A 20,146-nucleotide genomic window follows, 5' to 3' on the forward strand; every position below is an offset into this window, starting at 1 on the left:
GTTGAAGAATCTAGCTTTGATGCGGATTGTGGCTAGACGTTCGTCCACCGGGGTGAACGCCAGTACTCGGCGACGGAGTCTCTCTCCTACCACGAATCCAACACCGAATTTGCGCTCCTTTACGTGGCAACTGTAGTAGACATCGCAAGGCTTCACGCTTACTTTACCTTGCCCCGTCCATCGCATTTCTTGGATGGCGGGGATGTCAGCCTTTGTCTTCCCGAGGACATCAACCAGCCGGGCAGAGGCACCTTCCCCATTAAGGGTCCGGATATTCCAGGTGCATACCCTTAAATCATAGTCCTTTATACGTTTGCCGTGGTCGTCATCAGAAAAAGGGGGTCTCATCCGAGGCTGTTTTTTTCTTTGTTTTCATTGGGCGGGGTTTTAACGTGGCGGGACCCAAACCCAGCGCACGCGAAGTTTTACGCCTTCTCACTTTAGCTCGCTCCCAAACGGGTGTTTGGTTGCTACCCAGAGGATACGTGGATATAAATATCCGGACGTTGTGAGCTGCGATTTGAACCGTACGCACAAGAATCGCTTCTGGCCACTCCCAGGTGAATGGCAGTCAAAAGTTTTCCACTTCTGCGCACGGAACCATTATACATTAATACAACAAATATATGGAAGGCAGGGTGTCCAGATTGTTTAAGAAAAAGCACAATTTCTGAAAAAAAACCCCAAAAATCGCCATTTTTTTTAAATAAAATTCATGAAATCGATTTAACAAATCTTTTATTTTAAAAATGAGATCTTGTTATAATATAGTTTTTAAAACCAAAAACGAATATAATACCTTCAGAGGGTAATAATAAGCAACACAAATAACTTATATAGTAGTGATGTACAAACAATTTTCTTTAAAAATACTCATACTTTTTAAAAATATTTGTTTCAACACATCTTGCAATAGGACGGCGCAGTTATTAAATTATAACTCGTATTAATTGATTAATCGCACAATCCGCTTTTAAGAGCTCGGCGCTAAAAATAAAATAAATAAGGCGAGATCAGCTATTTCTACAATTTTTTCAAAATCACCTATAGTGTATGAATTATTTACATTTCTGTTGTTGTCATATATTGACCTATTCAACCTTGATAACATACAGCCCAATTCTGAATATTCCCGAGGATTTCTTTTCTCGCGGATTTTACTATTCTCGAGAATAAAATCCTCCTATTCTAAACTGCCAGGGAGCACAATTTTCCGCGAAAATTTGGGAGCAGGAAATTCGAACTTTCGAAGAGCTGTTTGACAGTTTTTTGACAGCTCAACACCAGCTATTTAATTTGCGCGTTTTACACATGAAAGTTTGTTTCATACCAATTTCAATTAACAAATTGCGACGAATAAGTTTCAACTATAGGAATAAAACAACTAACAACTAATAGTGTAACGTGTTAAGTAAATATAAACATACAAATTAAGATATTAAGCGGCTGTTTTAAGGCAGGATAAGAGTAATCAGTGTACGTATATTTCGGAAATTTGCAACAAATACCATATTCCCAACCGACCTTATTGTTAAATTAGTGCAATAGCNGGAAGGCAGGGTGTCCAGATTGTTTAAGAAAAAGCACAATTTCTGAAAAAAAACCCCAAAAATCGCCATTTTTTTTAAATAAAATTCATGAAATCGATTTAACAAATCTTTTATTTTAAAAATGAGATCTTGTTATAATATAGTTTTTAAAACCAAAAACGAATATAATACCTTCAGAGGGTAATAATAAGCAACACAAATAACTTATATAGTAGTGATGTACAAACAATTTTCTTTAAAAATACTCATACTTTTTAAAAATATTTGTTTCAACACATCTTGCAATAGGACGGCGCAGTTATTAAATTATAACTCGTATTAATTGATTAATCGCACAATCCGCTTTTAAGAGCTCGGCGCTAAAAATAAAATAAATAAGGCGAGATCAGCTATTTCTACAATTTTTTCAAAATCACCTATAGTGTATGAATTATTTACATTTCTGTTGTTGTCATATATTGACCTATTCAACCTTGATAACATACAGCCCAATTCTGAATATTCCCGAGGATTTCTTTTCTCGCGGATTTTACTATTCTCGAGAATAAAATCCTCCTATTCTAAACTGCCAGGGAGCACAATTTTCCGCGAAAATTTGGGAGCAGGAAATTCGAACTTTCGAAGAGCTGTTTGACAGTTTTTTGACAGCTCAACACCAGCTATTTAATTTGCGCGTTTTACACATGAAAGTTTGTTTCATACCAATTTCAATTAACAAATTGCGACGAATAAGTTTCAACTATAGGAATAAAACAACTAACAACTAATAGTGTAACGTGTTAAGTAAATATAAACATACAAATTAAGATATTAAGCGGCTGTTTTAAGGCAGGATAAGAGTAATCAGTGTACGTATATTTCGGAAATTTGCAACAAATACCATATTCCCAACCGACCTTATTGTTAAATTAGTGCAATAGCGTAATAAAGCGTGAACTGTTGTCTACAAGTGTGTGTAAAAGGTTTTTGATTCGATTCACGCGTTTGGGCACGGCAACCCAAAATCCTACAAATTCATAAACAGTACCCAAAGTGTATTTCCGATTAATATTGTTGATGAATTAGTGCGCGGAAACTTAAAATCTGTGCTTTAAATTAAAGTTCCATCTTTTAACTACACGGGTAAGTGGAAAGATTTTAATTTAGATCGCGCGTTTCCTTGTAATAACCCGAAATAAGTGGCACAATTGCATGAGAGTACCCTTTGCTAGGTCCAGTTGCCTCTATGAATTTTGGAATCCCCATTATTAATAAACTAGTGCCCCGGAAATTTAAATATTAGTGCTAAATTAAAGTTTGTTCTTTTAACTACACGTTTGAGTTGAAAGATTTTAATTTCAATCGCGCGTTTTCACGTAATAAACGAAAATAAGTGGTCAAATAGCATAAGGGTACCCTTTGCTACATCCAGTTGCCGGTGTATATTATGGAAGCAACATTACCAAGGAGCTAGTGCTCCGGAACTTTAAATATTAGTGTTAAACTAAAGTTTAATCTTTTAACTACACGTGTAAGTTAAAAGTTTAGGATTTGGATTGCCGGTTTCCATACAATAATCCAAAATACGTGGTCAAATAGCATAAGGGTACCCTTTGCTACATCCAGTTGCCGGTGTATATTATGGAAGCAACATTACCAAGGAGCTAGTGCTCCGGAACTTTAAATATTAGTGTTAAACTAAAGTTTAATCTTTTAACTACACGTGTAAGTTAAAAGTTTAGGATTTGGATTGCCGGTTTCCATACAATAATCCAAAATACGTGGTCAAATAGCATAAGGGTAGCCTTTGCTACCTCCAGTTGCCACAGTGAATTTTGGAATCCACATTATTAATAAACTAGTGCTCCGGAAATTTNTAAAAGTTTTGGATTTGGATCGCCGGTTTCCATACAATAATCCAAAATACGTGGTCAAATAGCATAAGGGTACCCTTTGCTACCTCCAGTTGCCTCAGAGAATTTTGGAATCCATATTATTAATAAACTCCGGAACTCTAAATATTAGTGTTAAACTAAAGTTTAATCTTTTAACTACACGTGTAAGTTAAAAGTTTAGGATTTGGATTGCCGGTTTCCATACAATAATCCAAAATACGTGGTCAAATAGCATAAGGGTAGCCTTTGCTACCTCCAGTTGCCACAGTGAATTTTGGAATCCACATTATTAATAAACTAGTGCTCCGGAAATTTAAACATTAGTGCTAAATTAAAGCTTAATCCTTTGTAGGACAACGTCAGTTTTGGAAGTGCCCATCGACAAATAAAAGAATGCATTCTATCGCGTTTCGCTCAGTGACAGAGGAAGTGGAAGAGGAAGAACGGTTGATGGCGCAGAGGGTCGAACGACGAAAATTGCGTGATGCCATAAATCCCTTCAAGTTGCCGCAATCTTTGTAAGTTACAATTTTTTCCCAGTACTACAAAAAGGTATCGCTAAGCGAGGAATCAATTCAGTTTTTGGAGAAACTAAACAAATTCGTTGATTGCTAGCTTATTGGTCAAAATGGATGAACAAGTCATTACTCCTTTATTGCTCGATTTTTGGCATTACTCCTTACATTTTTAAATAATTACATATGAATTTTCTCAATTACACACATACATAGATTTGAAAAGTATTACCGACTTAACAAGGCGGGATTCCAATATTTGTTGGACGTATTGACAGCAAATACGGAGGCACCAAAGAAGGCTTTTGCGATATCTCCCATCGCAAAACTGAGCGGGTGTTTAAAATTTTTGGCTGAAGGTGGGTACCAGACGGGTGTGGGTAAAGACTGCGACGTGTCGTTGGCGCAATCTAGTTTCATCAAAGTGTTGACGGAAGTGCGGACCGTTTTTGAGCGCCATTTGTGCCAGCAGTGGATAAAGGTGAGCGAAAGCGAGGAGGAAAACAGGAATATCGCCCGAGCCTTTTACGTTAAATATGGCATTCATTTCAAAGTCAATGTTGACATTGAACTTGAAGTGTTGGAGCCTGAAGATGCGGATATAACACCAATTGCTTCTCCGCAGTATAGTGCAGTAGCACAGTCGTATAGAACACATATAGGATCCGCTCTTTAAATAATACGCAACTATAAATAAATAACCTGCAAAATAAATACCTGCAACATGCAACGCACAAATTTGAATTCATAGCCAAAGTGGCCGCCCAAAAGTTACTTATTTGTCTTGGTTACCTATGCTACCGAGTGTGAACAATTTTTTGCACGAATTATGAAAATTCTTGATTTTCAAGAATGGTATGAAAGGAATCAATCAAGCCTGCTAGTACGCGAAAATTCGTTTCCATTGGAAGAGCTGAACGGCGCAATGGAGCAGGCTCTATGTAGTTTGCAGTGATGAAGAAGATAACAGTGAAAACATTTCGGTAAATGGCACAAATACAGAAGAACCATTTAAAGACACCAAATCAGCAAACCGCCTGTATTGAAGATGCGCAAATCTCATTACTATCGAAGAGGAGGAAAGAACTTGAAGCCAGAAAGAATGTGAAAAAATTGTACAATGCAAAACTGGAAGTAAGTTGTCGATCGGAAAGTGGAAACTTTTCCTTAATATACCATTATAATCTTTGATTTATATTTGCTGGGCAGGAAATTCTGAAATTTGTAGATACAAAGGTATATATAGAAGTGCGTCCAAGATATCTTATGCCGGACACAAATTGTTTTATTGATTGCCTCGACGACTTTGAAAAACTCATTCGGGATTTCAAACGTTACATACTTGTTATTCCGCTCACAGGTAAGGCTTTTGCTTATTCAAAATTCGAAGTGTAGCAAAACAATGTTGCCTCTATTTTGTAGTTGTGAAAGAATTAGATGGCCTCTCGAAGGGCGTAGAAGTAGAATCATACCAAAACTCTTAACAAATGCATCGTATACATCCCTATGATGACGTTGCGCTAAGCGTTCGTTGGATTTCATAAGGAGTGCAAAAAATAATATCAAGTACGATCATAACAATTTTTATTGCTACAATTATTAAAATTATATAAATAAATTCGTGTACAGGTGCGCCACAACGAAGGGGTCATTTATTAATGCATCGTTATTTGCAGAGTTGGGCAAAATTTATTCGAATGACGAATAACAAATGAATAAATTGTTTTTCTTGTTATTCGTAGATAATAAATAATTTTGTTTATTCAAAAAAAAATTATTCGAATGACGGATAAATTATTTTATTCGTTATTCGAATAATTAATATCTTCATTAATTATTCGAATAACGAATAAAATAATAATAAAACAAGTAATTTATGTATATAGATATGTACATATATTTATGTATAAAATGATAACCGTTTTCGTTGTTGCGATTTAACTCAAACCCCTGGATAGATTTAAGTCAAACTTTCGGAGGTTATTCCCTGCGCATCAAGTCCTATTAAAGGCTACTAGAAAACTCCTTGGTGGCGATGAAGCCGAGTTATTTATAAAAGCCGTATTTATGAACCGATTGCGTTCANTTTACTGATTTCGTTCAAATTCAAAATGTGTTCTTCCTGCATGATGAAAAATACTTATGCGAAAAATGGACCCGCTAGGTGGCGCTGCAGTTGAGTTATTTAGAAAATCCCTATTTATTGTACAATCAGGTTGCAATTCATAATGGTGCTGCTGTCGAAATCATTAGTCATATGTCTGCACTACTTTGTTTTTTATGTTTATATTATACGAATTTACGATGTCTCACGTCGTCATACACCCTAAATAAATGTGACATTGCATCTACCTCCGCTTGATGAAATTGCTCGGACGGCCATTGCTGCAGCAGTAAGACTCAAGGAATCCAGCTCTTGGATATTTTAAAAGTGGCGAATCAGCAAGGAAAGTTTCGACCACATCCTTCCAAGAAAGACCACTGTTGGTATATCAATGGCCAAATTTTACTTCGAGGATTTTTGGCTCTCTTATAATAGAAAACGCACATCTGTGCTCTTCAGCTTCCTTATAAGGACTTGTGTTGGCCTACATGACATAAGACTAGAGGTTGACGCATCGGACCAATGTTGTAGTTGCAAGATCATAGAAGAAGATTACGCACGCTTAGAAAAGATCTCACAAGTGGAAACAAGACCATCGGTAAAGCTCATGATATTGAAAGGGATTTTTTCTTGCATATAGCATCAGAGCGCAATTTTTTTTGGCAGAAATATGTGTGAGAAGGGTTCTGTTCTTTAGTTGTTCAACCTAAATTAAGAATTTTTACTTTACCCATATTTGGTTTTCAACGCTATTCTTGCATTGGCCAACGCAAAAAATCTTATCAAGGGCCGCGAAACCAGAGGGAATGGGCTAGTATTCTTGATAAAATAGTAAACAGGATTCAGCTAACTCTTAATCCTTGACAATAGAAATAAATGTAAAAGGTGGCTCAATGTGTTAAAAATGAGTTTTTATTCATTATTTAAAATAACGAATAAAATAACGAATAAATTATTCGAAAGCAATTTATTCACGAATAATTTATTCGTGAATGAGTTATCAGCGAATAATTATATTACGGATAAAATTTTATTCGAATAATTATCTAAATAACAATTTATTCGAATAATGCCCAACTCTGGTTATTTGCATTAGCTGAAGAGGAAAATGTTTCGAATGATGATGAAATTTTGGCAACTGCTGTGGCACTCTCAAAAACCATGAGCACAGAAACTAACAAAGGTAAAGTTGACATTAAACCTGTAGCCTACCAATGGTTTAATCTTCGAATAAATAAATTTAAGCGAAAGGTATACAATTTTAAGAAAAAGCATTTGCTTGAAACTTTCACTTTCTTATACTACAATTGAATGTGTGTATGTATGTACTACAGATCCCATTTTCATTCTTTTACATACACACATGTAAATATGTATCAAAATAAGCGTGAAAAGTTAAGTACATAAACAGAAGGAATAAAAATACCAATATTTAAAATATGATTATATCATAAAACCAGTATTTTTATTTTAAGGGGAAAATAACTAAAAAATATATACACATTCTTGTACTTCGCTTAAAAAAAGNACTTATGTACTAAATAAAAAACAGTTTGAACGCTACATATCTATATACATATATACAGTGGCGCTCACCTTAATAGCACACTTTTATTTTTTACAATTTTCACACTGTTTTACGTGATAAATTTTTTTCGTTAATTGTTTATAAAAATATTGTAGATTCTATAACATAAACCATATAGTATATATCACGTAAAACATTGTGAAAATTGTGAAACATAAAAGTGTGCTATTAAGGTGAGCGCCACTGTCCATCTAACGTAAATTTTATAATAATCAAAGACTATTACACAGTGTGGACCGACCAGCAAAACCACGGGTAGTGGCCCAAACACCCAACAGAATCTTTCTTCCAATGAGGAAGCTATATACAAACTGATTGGGATGAAGGAAAGTGTTGAAGGCATATCTGCATCTACTTTTGGATTGCCACTTTCAAGTGTGTCTAAGACCATTGTAGAACCTGAGCGAGACGAGTCAGAATGTGTAGAGTATTTAAAGGAAGTATGTATGTAGTTAAAATATATTAAGGAACCATCATAAAATTAGTACTATTTTGGGATTTTTAACTTTTTCATATATTTTCTTCCCCAACTTTGACTATCTCTGGTGAAAAAAAATATACCGAGCTAGAACTTTACAATACATAAAAAAATTGCTCATTTAATAAAAATTTCAGAAAGGTGACAATCTTACTGTTTCGAATAGAAAAAAAAGTTATAGCCGCTTTTGTGGGCAAAGGACTGAGACACAATAGAATGTATTTAGTAGATTTAAATTTAAGTTACCGACCAATGAGATGCTAAATAGTGCAAAGTTACATTATTACCTGCTCCTGACATTATTTTATGTTACTTACCGGAATTAGTGAAAGTGGATTTTGTGAAATTGGACCCTTCGAACATTGTGTTATTAATACTATGACAGAGAACACGCAGTATACGTCGCATGAATATGCGGATATTCACCTAATTTACGGTGAAGCTTGCTGTAATGCCAGAGCTGCTCAAAGACTCTATGCAGAGCGATACCCCAATCGTCGACATCCGGGTCGTGAAGTATTCGCCCGGATCCATAGAGAAATATATGAAGGTAAGTGATTTTTACACCTTTCTTGTTTGCTTGCTTGTTAACTATCATTTTTCACTTTTTTCAGGTCGCATACCTGGAAGGCGTGGCGGCGAAACAGGACGTCCTGCAACGGTAGATGTTGAAGTTGTGTTAGAGGAAAATGAACTAAATCCATCGACTTCAGTGAGAATGATGGAAAGACGGACGGGAATACCAAAAACTACAGTTCACAAAGCTTTAAAAGACCATCGATTTCATCCCTACCACATTCAACGTGTTCAGGCTCTACAAAAAAGAGATTACCTGTCGAGGGTTAGATTTTGCCGTGAAATGTTGCGAATGCGTGGGAGATAGACAATCCTCACGAAATGAGAGAAGATCGTTCGCAGTACCGGTACAAAATAAATTTATGGTGCGTTATTTTTAATTGTCAGATATTGGGACCTGTGGAACTGCCGCCAACGCTCAACTCTCACAGTTAATTAGAGTTCCTTCAGGAACGGCTTCCAACTCTTTTGGAAGATGTACCCTTAAACCTGCGGCGAAGACTATGGCTGCAAAATGACGTGTGCCCTGCTCACTACGGGCGTGAAGTAAGAGCTCATTTAGACGAAACTTATCCTCGCCGATGGATTGGACGATACGGGCCAATCAAGTGGCCCGCTCGACAGACCTGAATCCATTAGATTTTTTATGCTGGGGCTGTCTTAAGGACTAGGGACACGAATTTCGATACGATACGATACCATTTCGATACTTTTGGCATTCTATACCGATATTTTTTACTCGATAGTTTTAAAGCGATATTTTTTGGAATCGAGTACCAGAACCCTAGTATCGTATCGAATGTCTAAAACTCAAATTAATAAGATAATCACCCTCATTGCGAGAGTCGTGTAGAATGCAAGTCGTTTTTCGAGGGTCGAATCATATCGATAATTTCACGTCATTGCCTAAAACTTCCACTCGACTAGTGTATTAAAACGGAAAAACTTGGCAGCACTGTATAGTTTCCGAAGCTTTTCGTCGTTTACTTATTTCGGCACGACAGTAGGCAATGCCAATATTGTCGAGTCGTACAATTTAGCCTAATTTACGACTTAAAGAAGAGAAATTTGTACTNAATTGGGCTTTAAAGAAGAGAAATTTGTACTATAGTTTAGATTGCATGTAGCGGGATTTGAACCCACGGCCTCGGTGTTTTAAGTCAACATCTCTACGCGTAAAAATAATAATAGATTGGCGTTTACACAATATGTTAGTGTTTGGCCGAGCTTCTCCTCCGATTTGTCGCGTGGCCTTGGTATTGTGCCATAAAGGGGGTCCCTACTGTTTTACGCCACTCTAAACGGCGCACATAGGGGTATTTGGCCGCTTTAGGCGGGCAAAAACATTTTTATGAAAATTGTATTTCAAAATGTTTAGAAAAGACGTTACGATGTCTAAAATTGTAAATGTTTAAAATCAAGTAAATATAGGTGGAGGACGTACAATTATTCCTCCAAAGCAACGAAAATAAAGTTGGTTATAGTTTGACACCGATAGACTCTATGTTGCCGGGTCCGATTGTAGAAACACGCATACCTACATACGTGTTCGTCTCGGCGATGTTTATATGTAGGTTAGTACATGCAAAGAGTTGCCACCTGGTAAAAACTTAAATATAGTTAAGTTAACTGAATTACTACAATATCTGTATCGATTGAAATGGTTTTGAAAGGCTTCATTTCTAAACAACATGTGGCAGGGTTACCACCTGTTTAAAAATTAAATTCAACTTTAACTAAGGAATAACAGACAAATTATTTTTTTTTATAATGTTGCTCAAATTTGTTTTTATTGTTAAAATGCGTATAGACTTCCTTGAGATATAAGTTACAAAAAAAAAAAAGATGGAAATAACCGATTTTACCATGTAATGCAATGGATAATAAATGTGTAATTGAATTCTAAAACCAAATTTGGGTAAACAACTGTTTTAGGATGATGATGAGTGCCAAGATTCTTCATCGGACCCTTCTTCCTCTTCTGAAGACTCTCCAGACTTCGTGTCATCCTTAGTTGGTTAAGCTGGAAGCAACATATCGATTTCTTCCTTTGAAAAGGGTTTGGTTGCCTTTTTTGGCTTTGAGTGGATCAGAGCTTAGGAGTGACCTGTTCAGAACGACCAGATCGCGGCTGTGGCATACCTTTGGGAATTGAAAATGTTCCTTGTAGCCATGTTACGTTACTTTTAAAAATCTTCTTTTCCACGGGCTTTTATCCACCTTTGTATAAACTGTGATTTTAGTTGTGAAAATTTGTGCTTTATATATCTTATTTGCTCATCGGAGAAGGTGTCAGATTATAATATATCAATTTGAAGAAACAAGTTTTGTGATGTTAATCAATATATTTCGATTACACACGGTAATCGTCATCAGGATTTTCAACTACAACAAAATATAAACACAAAAATTAATAACAATTTACATACATATTTTTAACACAACAAATTGCAAAACAATAATTACATACATTTATTTGAGCGTCCGCATCAGTTGACGTGGTGTTTTACACTGGTTTTCTGTTTGTCAACAAATGTCGGTACAAGTGTGCCGAGTTAGCATCGACGTCGCTTTTATAGTTCATTCGGTTGTTTGTTGGTGTATTTATAATGTGCAGCATTTCCAAAGTGAATCTCTTGCTATAATGCTGTTCTTGTTGGAGCACGATCGCTCTGTCGAAGTTCGGTGTATGTGAGTTTTTGGTACAGTGGGCCATGAGTGCTGTTTTTTGGTTATTATTTTGATGGCAATATTTGTAGTCTGATTTATGCTGTGATAGTCGTGATTTTAATTTTCCTTTTGTTGTTCCCACATATATGCTATCACATGGTTCATTTTCTTTTCCATTGCAAGGGATTTGGTAAACTACATTACTTTTTTCCAACGGCGGTATTTTTGTTTTTGTTTTATTAAACATATATTTTAGCGTATTGGTTGGTTTATGGGCTATTTTTATATCTTCTGTGTTGTAGCAATCTGACTTTACCAAACGCTCTGATAATTTTGGTACATAAGCTACTGACTTGAATATTTTTGTGGTTTCTAATTTATCGTGATTATTTTCAATTGCATATCTTCTTAACAGGGTTTTTATAATATTGTCGGGAAAATCATTGTTTTTTAATAATATTTTAATTTCATTCTTAATCTCTGTGTGGTAAGTGTCATCTGTTATCCGTAACATTCGCCGTATACAGCCCATTGCTGTATTTATAATCATCGTCTTTGGATGCTTTGAGTTAAAACTGATGATTCGTCCGCTTGATGTGGGTTTCTTATACCACGTTAGTTTCAGTTCATTTCCTCTTCTAATAATCATAGAGTCCAAATAAGGCAATTTTCCGTCGTCCTCAAGTTCTATTGTGAATTTTATATTTTTATTGAAGGAATTTAGTTTGTCAAGTGTGCTTTGTACTTCATCTTCACGTATTATTGCAAATAGATCATCAACGTATTTTGTTAGTAATCTAGGTGGACGTGCTAACTTTTTAACTGTGTTTTCTAATAATTCTTCCATGACTATATCAGCTATCACTGGGGAGGTTGGTGACCCCATCGGCAATCCTTTTAGCTGAGTGTATACTGTGTCGTTAAATTTAAAATATCTGTTCTCTTCGATTTACTAACAAAATACATTCGGAATGAACTATAAAAGCGACGTCGATGCTAACTCGGCACACTTGTACCGACATTTGTTGACAAACAGAAAACCAGTGTAAAACACCACGTCAACTGATGCGGACGCTCAAATAAATGTATGTAATTATTGTTTTGCAATTTGTTGTGTTAAAAATATGTATGTAAATTGTTATTATATTTTTGTGTTTATATTTAGTTGTAGTTGAAAATCCTGATGACGATTACCGTGTGTAATCGAAATATATTGATTAACATCACAAAACTTGTGTTTTAATTTAAAATCATCGGACCTCAAGCCAGCTTCTAAACACATTTAGGAAATAAAAAGGTCGCAAAAACAAATATTTAATTTGAAGAAACTTTATTTTGTTCTCAAAATTCATAGAGTTTTGTCGATGCATCTGATCGAATCAAGATTTTCGAGTTACTACTCTATAGCAGGAACCAGTTGGTGACTAAAGCAAAGGAAATACTTAAAAATGACAAAATATGTATGGAAACGAATTTTTAGATCTATCTTATTATTGGCCATAAAAAGCTCATCGGTAGCTTTCGGACGCTAATTTTTGTGCAGTATACTATCAAAGCTCCATTCTATAGAACGCAACTAGTAATGTAACGTGGAAATGCGTGAAAGTATAACTAAAAGCTTACGGTTTACAAAGTAATGAAAAAATAGTCACTAAAAAAATATAATATTTCCGATTACTGATATTATTACTTAGATTAAATTTTGCTAAATCGAAACTATTTAAAATAAATTTAGATTTACCTGTGCCTTCAGACTTCATAACAATTTTTAATTGTATAATGACCACAATAATAATAATCACTTTTGAACGCAACTGTTTCACAATGAATGCGTAAAATAAAACGTGCACTATCACAAACTGACAAGTTGCGATTGAGATACTCCGTCAAAGCGGCATCATAAGTTCGGGGTAGGGGTTGCCTATTGTTCCGCAACAATTCAACTGTGGCAGGTAGTATTTTTTTTTTATTCCTACGATAAGTTTAAAAAATAGACTTATGACCGCCTAGATCGATCAAATACCCCTATGTGCGGCGATTGTATTTTTTTATGAGAAGCTGTTTTCCTTGGCAGAAATACACTCGGAGGTTTGCACACTTCTAGTCACTACACCACAGAGGCCTACATACGACACCAATGCACAGTGGTTGCTGTCATAGGCCAAAATTAAAAAAAATGTATGTAAAATTTTTTTAACCAAAATGGGCTTTGCAATCAGTTATTTGTCCAAACTTCATGTTGTCATATATTTTTTGTTTTAATTCTAACGGTTGTTTCTGAAAAAAGCAACAAAACTATCATCAATTGTTCATTTTATTTGTACAGCGTCAGCACGCTGAAAATTGAATTGGATTTAACGTAATTAAAATATTGTGAAAAGCCGAGTGAGTTGAAATTGTATGCAATGGATATTGTACATAAAGGTATTGACTTTATTTCTACAATTAAACTTTTAGATAATTTGTGTTGTGTTCTATGCAAATCGTTCAAAATTTGCTGGGTGCAACAGCGAAAGATATTGAATATGAGGGTTTCGAGCCAGATCGCTATGATTTGCAAAAATGTATTAATTACGTTTGTAAAAAATTTGCATTGTTTTGGCAAAGACCCAAACGCCAAAAATCAGCAGTTCCACCAATTCAAATCGTGGTGCCCGAAAATAGATTTTGTTGAGTCTTCAAAAAGACTAAGCGTCGGCGAACATATCGGGATAAAATTATTATCCTACGGTCTGTTAAAATAAAAACTGTAATATGTAAAAGTGGTCGGGGTTGGACACGCCCACATACAGTCATGTGAACAATAATAGGGACACGACATTGTGATCAGTTTCGGCTATATTTTTTTGTTTGTTTAATGTTTATTTTTTTTATAAAAATACAACTCACTATCTAACAAAAAACTAATTTCAAACTTTGTAAAAAATAGATAAAATCAACAAAATTTTAAAACACCACCAAACTTTTTAAATAAGTACTTTTAGAAAAAAGTTATGTATGCAGTTTTATAGCCCACTGAATTCTAGCTCAAGATAGTGCAAGTCTTAAATGTCTAAGAAATCGCTTTGATGTTTGATAATTTTTTTTTTCTGACGGTGTCACGCATTTTCTTCCATTCAAAGTATGTTTGACATTTTTTTTATGAAAGCAAATAGTAACACCATCCGCAAAAAAAAAATTATCAACAATCAACGCCAATTTTTAGCCACTTCGAACTTGCAATTTCTTAAGCTAGAATTTAATGGGCTTTAAAACTGCACACCTAGCTTTTTTCTAAAAGTTCTTATTAAAAAGATTTGTGTGGTTTTAAAATTTTGTTGAATGTTTCTACTTTTTTTATAAAGTTTGAAACTTGGACTTATGTGGGTTTTTTTAGATAGTGAGTTGTGTTTTTATAAGAAAATAAAAGATAAACAAACAAAAAAACAAAAATAGCCGAAACTGGTCACAATGTCGTCTTCCTGTTATTTTTCACATGACGGTATTTGGGCGTGTCCAACCCCGCCCACTTTTACATATTACAGTTTTTACTCTTAACAGACCTTAGGGTAAACATTTTATCCCGATATGTCTATTAAAAGTATTTTTGGCCGCTCTCCCCATATAACTGCAACCACTATGCAATGTTAAAAATTTTGTTTCGATTTTGGCATCGATATTTGGGATATCGAGTCTTTTTATTCCGATATTAATGGGTATCCGATATTTTTACAGCGATACTTTAAATGAGTACCATATCGATACTTTCCGTTCGATATCGTGTCCCTATTAAGGACAACGTTTATTCAACAACAATTCAAAACGAAGAGCATTTGCGGGAACAAATAAATGGAGCTGCTGCTGAGATATTGAGTTTAAGATCTCTAAAAGCGTCTTTTTTTAAAAGGTGCCGAGCTTGTAATAGAGTAGAAGGTCGCCAANGCCCGCTCGATCGCCAGACCTGAATCCATTAGATTTTTTCTACTGGGGCTGTCTTAAGGACAAAATTTATTCAAAAACAATTCAAAACGAAAACGAAGAGCATTTGCGGGAACAAATAAATGGAGCTGCTGCTGAGATATTGAGTTTAAGATCTCTAAAAGCGTCTTTTTTTAAAAGGTGCCGAGCTTGTAATAGAGTAGAAGGTCGCCAATTTGAGCATATTTTATACATAAATGAATACATTTTTCTTCAAACAACTCATGTATATTTTATTTCACGTGAACCCATCCTTCACAAAAAATATTGATAGATATAGCCCTTGTTATAGACTCTAGTTCGACTTTGTTGCTTTTCCAATTTTTCCTAATAAACAATCGTGGTACAAAGCTCAATAAAAACATTAAAAATAAAATGTTAATAAGCCACAATAACATTGACCAATACATAGTTTAGGAAGAGCCTGCCTGAAACTATACAATAAAGCAAGTAAGCAAATNGTTTCTACTTTTTTTATAAAGTTTGAAACTTGGACTTATGTGGGTTTTTTTAGATAGTGAGTTGTGTTTTTATAAGAAAATAAAAGATAAACAAACAAAAAAACAAAAATAGCCGAAACTGGTCACAATGTCGTCTTCCTGTTATTTTTCACATGACGGTATTTGGGCGTGTCCAACCCCGCCCACTTTTACATATTACAGTTTTTACTCTTAACAGACCTTAGGGTAAACATTTTATCCCGATATGTCTATTAAAAGTATTTTTGGCCGCTCTCCCCATATAACTGCAACCACTATGCAATGTTAAAAATTTTGTTTCGATTTTGGCATCGATATTTGNTTAGACGAAACTTATCCTCGCCGATGGATTGGACGATACGGGCCAATCACGTGGCCCGCTCGATCGCCAGACCTGAATCCATTAGATTTTTTCTACTGGGGCTGTCTTAAGGACAAAATTTATTCAAAAACAATTCAAAACGAAGAGCATTTGCGGGAACAAATAAATGGAGCTGCTGCTGAGATATTGAGTTTAAGATCTCTAAAAGCGTCTTTTTTTAAAAGGTGCCGAGCTTGTAATAGAGTAGAAGGTCGCCAATTTGAGCATATTTTATACATAAATGAATAAATTTATTTGCTTACTTGCTTTATTGTATAGTTTCAGGCAGGCTCTTCCTAAACTATGTATTGGTCAATGTTATTGTGGCTTATTAACATTTTATTTTTAATGTTTTTATTGAGCTTTGTACCACGATTGTTTATTAGGAAAAATTGGAAAAGCAACAAAGTCGAACTAGAGTCTATAACAAGGGCTATATCTATCAATATTTTTTGTGAAGGATGGGTTCACGTGAAATAAAATATACATGAGTTGTTTGAAGAAAAATGTATTCATTTATGTATAAAATATGCTCAAATTGGCGACCTTCTACTCTATTACAAGCTCGGCACCTTTTAAAAAAAGACGCTTTTAGAGATCTTAAACTCAATATCTCAGCAGCAGCTCCATTTATTTGTTCCCGCAAATGCTCTTCGTTTTGAATTGTTGTTGAATAAACGTTGTCCTTAATAGGGACACGATATCGAACGGAAAGTATCGATATGGTACTCATTTAAAGTATCGCTGTAAAAATATCGGATACCCATTAATATCGGAATAAAAAGACTCGATATCCCAAATATCGATGCCAAAATCGAAACAAAATTTTTAACATTGCATAGTGGTTGCAGTTATATGGGGAGAGCGGCCAAAAATACTTTTAATAGACATATCGGGATAAAATGTTTACCCTAAGGTCTGTTAAGAGTAAAAACTGTAATATGTAAAAGTGGGCGGGGTTGGACACGCCCAAATACCGTCATGTGAAAAATAACAGGAAGACGACATTGTGACCAGTTTCGGCTATTTTTGTTTTTTTGTTTGTTTATCTTTTATTTTCTTATAAAAACACAACTCACTATCTAAAAAAACCCACATAAGTCCAAGTTTCAAACTTTATAAAAAAAGTAGAAACATTCAACAAAATTTTAAAACCACACAAATCTTTTTAATAAGAACTTTTAGAAAAAAGCTAGGTGTGCAGTTTTAAAGCCCATTAAATTCTAGCTTAAGAAATTGCAAGTTCGAAGTGGCTAAAAATTGGCGTTGATTGTTGATAATTTTTTTTTTGCGGATGGTGTTACTATTTGCTTTCATAAAAAAAATGTCAAACATACTTTGAATGGAAGAAAATGCGTGACACCGTCAGAAAAAAAAAATTATCAAACATCAAAGCGATTTCTTAGACATTTAAGACTTGCACTATCTTGAGCTAGAATTCAGTGGGCTATAAAACTGCATACATAACTTTTTTCTAAAAGTACTTATTTAAAAAGTTTGGTGGTGTTTTAAAATTTTGTTGATTTTATCTATTTTTTACAAAGTTTGAAATTAGTTTTTTGTTAGATAGTGAGTTGTATTTTTATAAAAAAAATAAACATTAAACAAACAAAAAAATATAGCCGAAACTGATCACAATGTCGTGTCCCTATTATTGTTCACATGACTGTATGTGGGCGTGTCCAACCCCGACCACTTTTACATATTACAGTTTTTATTTTAACAGACCGTAGGATAATAATTTTATCCCGATATGTTCGCCGACGCTTAGTCTTTTTGAAGACTCAACAAAATCTATTTTCGGGCACCACGATTTGAATTGGTGGAACTGCTGATTTTTGGCGTTTGGGTCTTTGCCAAAACAATGCAAATTTTTTACAAACGTAATTAATACATTTTTGCAAATCATAGCGATCTGGCTCGAAACCCTCATATTCAATATCTTTCGCTGTTGCACCCAGCAAATTTTGAACGATTTGCATAGAACACAACACAAATTATCTAAAAGTTTAATTGTAGAAATAAAGTCAATACCTTTATGTACAATATCCATTGCATACAATTTCAACTCACTCGGCTTTTCACAATATTTTAATTACGTTAAATCCAATTCAATTTTCAGCGTGCTGACGCTGTACAAATAAAATGAACAATTGATGATAGTTTTGTTGCTTTTTTCAGAAACAACCGTTAGAATTAAAACAAAAAATATATGACAACATGAAGTTTGGACAAATAAGTGATTGCAAAGCCCATTTTGGTTAAAAAAATTTTACATACATTTTTTTTAATTTTGGCCTATGACAGCAACCACTGTGCATTGGTGTCGTATGTAGGCCTCTGTGGTGTAGTGACTAGAAGTGTGCAAACCTCCGAGTGTATTTCTGCCAAGGAAAACAGCTTCTCATAAAAAAATACAATCGCCGCACATAGGGGTATTTTATCGATCTAGGCGGTCATAAGTCTATTTTTTTTAAACTTATCGTAGGAATAAAAAAATACTACCTGCCACAGTTGAATAGTTGCGGAACAATAGGCAACCCCTACCCCGAACTTATGATGCCGCTTTGACGGAGTATCTCAATCGCAACTTGTCAGTTTGTGATAGTGCACGTTTTATTTTACGCATTCATTGTGAAACAGTTGCGTTCAAAAGTGATTATTATTATTGTGGTCATTATACAATTAAAAATTGTTATGAAGTCTGAAGGCACAGGTAAATCTAAATTTATTTTAAATAGTTTCGATTTAGCAAAATTTAATCTAAGTAATAATATCAGTAATCGGAAATATTATATTTTTTTAGTGACTATTTTTTCATTACTTTGTAAACCGTAAGCTTTTAGTTATACTTTCACGCATTTCCACGTTACATTACTAGTTGCGTTCTATAGAATGGAGCTTTGATAGTATACTGCACAAAAATTAGCGTCCGAAAGCTACCGATGAGCTTTTTATGGCCAATAATAAGATAGATCTAAAAATTCGTTTCCATACATATTTTGTCATTTTTAAGTATTTCCTTTGCTTTAGTCACCAACTGGTTCCTGCTATAGAGTAGTAACTCGAAAATCTTGATTCGATCAGATGCATCGACAAAACTCTATGAATTTTGAGAACAAAATAAAGTTTCTTCAAATTAAATATTTGTTTTTGCGACCTTTTTATTTCCTAAATGTGTTTAGAAGCTGGCTTGAGGTCCGATGATTTTAAATTAAAACACAAGTTTTGTGATGTTAATCAATATATTTCGATTACACACGGTAATCGTCATCAGGATTTTCAACTACAACTAAATATAAACACAAAAATATAATAACAATTTACATACATATTTTTAACACAACAAATTGCAAAACAATAATTACATACATTTATTTGAGCGTCCGCATCAGTTGACGTGGTGTTTTACACTGGTTTTCTGTTTGTCAACAAATGTCGGTACAAGTGTGCCGAGTTAGCATCGACGTCGCTTTTATAGTTCATTCCGAATGTATTTTGTTAGTAAATCGAAGAGAACAGATATTTTAAATTTAACGACACAGTATACACTCAGCTAAAAGGATTGCCGATGGGGTCACCAACCTCCCCAGTGATAGCTGATATAGTCATGGAAGAATTATTAGAAAACACAGTTAAAAAGTTAGCAAGTCCACCTAGATTACTAACAAAATACGTTGATGATCTATTTGCAATAATACGTGAAGATGAAGTACAAAGCACACTTGACAAACTAAATTCCTTCAATAAAAATATAAAATTCACAATAGAACTTGAGGACGACGGAAAATTGCCTTATTTGGACTCTATGATTATTAGAAGAGGAAATGAACTGAAACTAACGTGGTATAAGAAACCCACATCAAGCGGACGAATCATCAGTTTTAACTCAAAGCATCCAAAGACGATGATTATAAATACAGCAATGGGCTGTATACGGCGAATGTTACGGATAACAGATGACACTTACCACACAGAGATTAAGAATGAAATT

At 34.6% G+C, this 20,146-nt stretch overlaps 2 protein-coding genes across 2 annotated transcripts in view; both read right to left on the bottom strand.

Annotated features, from left to right (window-relative positions):
• The window catches only part of LOC108359144 (uncharacterized), a 252,193-nt gene that overhangs the window by 185,538 nt on the left and 46,509 nt on the right, over positions 1 to 20,146 (bottom strand). The gene's annotated exons all lie outside the window — the stretch shown is intronic.
• On the bottom strand, positions 10,468 to 12,291 carry LOC108359145 (uncharacterized). The gene is made up of 2 exons (XM_017610844.1): positions 11,156 to 12,291; positions 10,468 to 11,070 (listed from the first exon to the last, which is right to left on the bottom strand). The coding sequence occupies exon 1, from the start codon at positions 12,239 to 12,241 to the stop codon at positions 11,192 to 11,194; it is 1,050 nt and encodes a 349-aa protein (XP_017466333.1). The 5' UTR covers positions 12,242 to 12,291; the 3' UTR covers positions 10,468 to 11,070; positions 11,156 to 11,191.

The sequence above is a fragment of the Rhagoletis zephyria genome, unplaced genomic scaffold, assembly GCF_001687245.7.
Source record: "Rhagoletis zephyria isolate East Lansing unplaced genomic scaffold, Rhagoletis_zephyria_1.1 Rzeph_scaffold_00347, whole genome shotgun sequence".
Classification (NCBI taxonomy): domain Eukaryota; kingdom Metazoa; phylum Arthropoda; class Insecta; order Diptera; family Tephritidae; genus Rhagoletis; species Rhagoletis zephyria.

Excerpts from the sequence above, each read along its gene's own strand:
- LOC108359145 (XM_017610844.1), bottom strand. The coding sequence starts at position 12,241 with ATGGGGTCACCAACCTCCCCAGTGATAGCTGATATAGTCATGGAAGAA.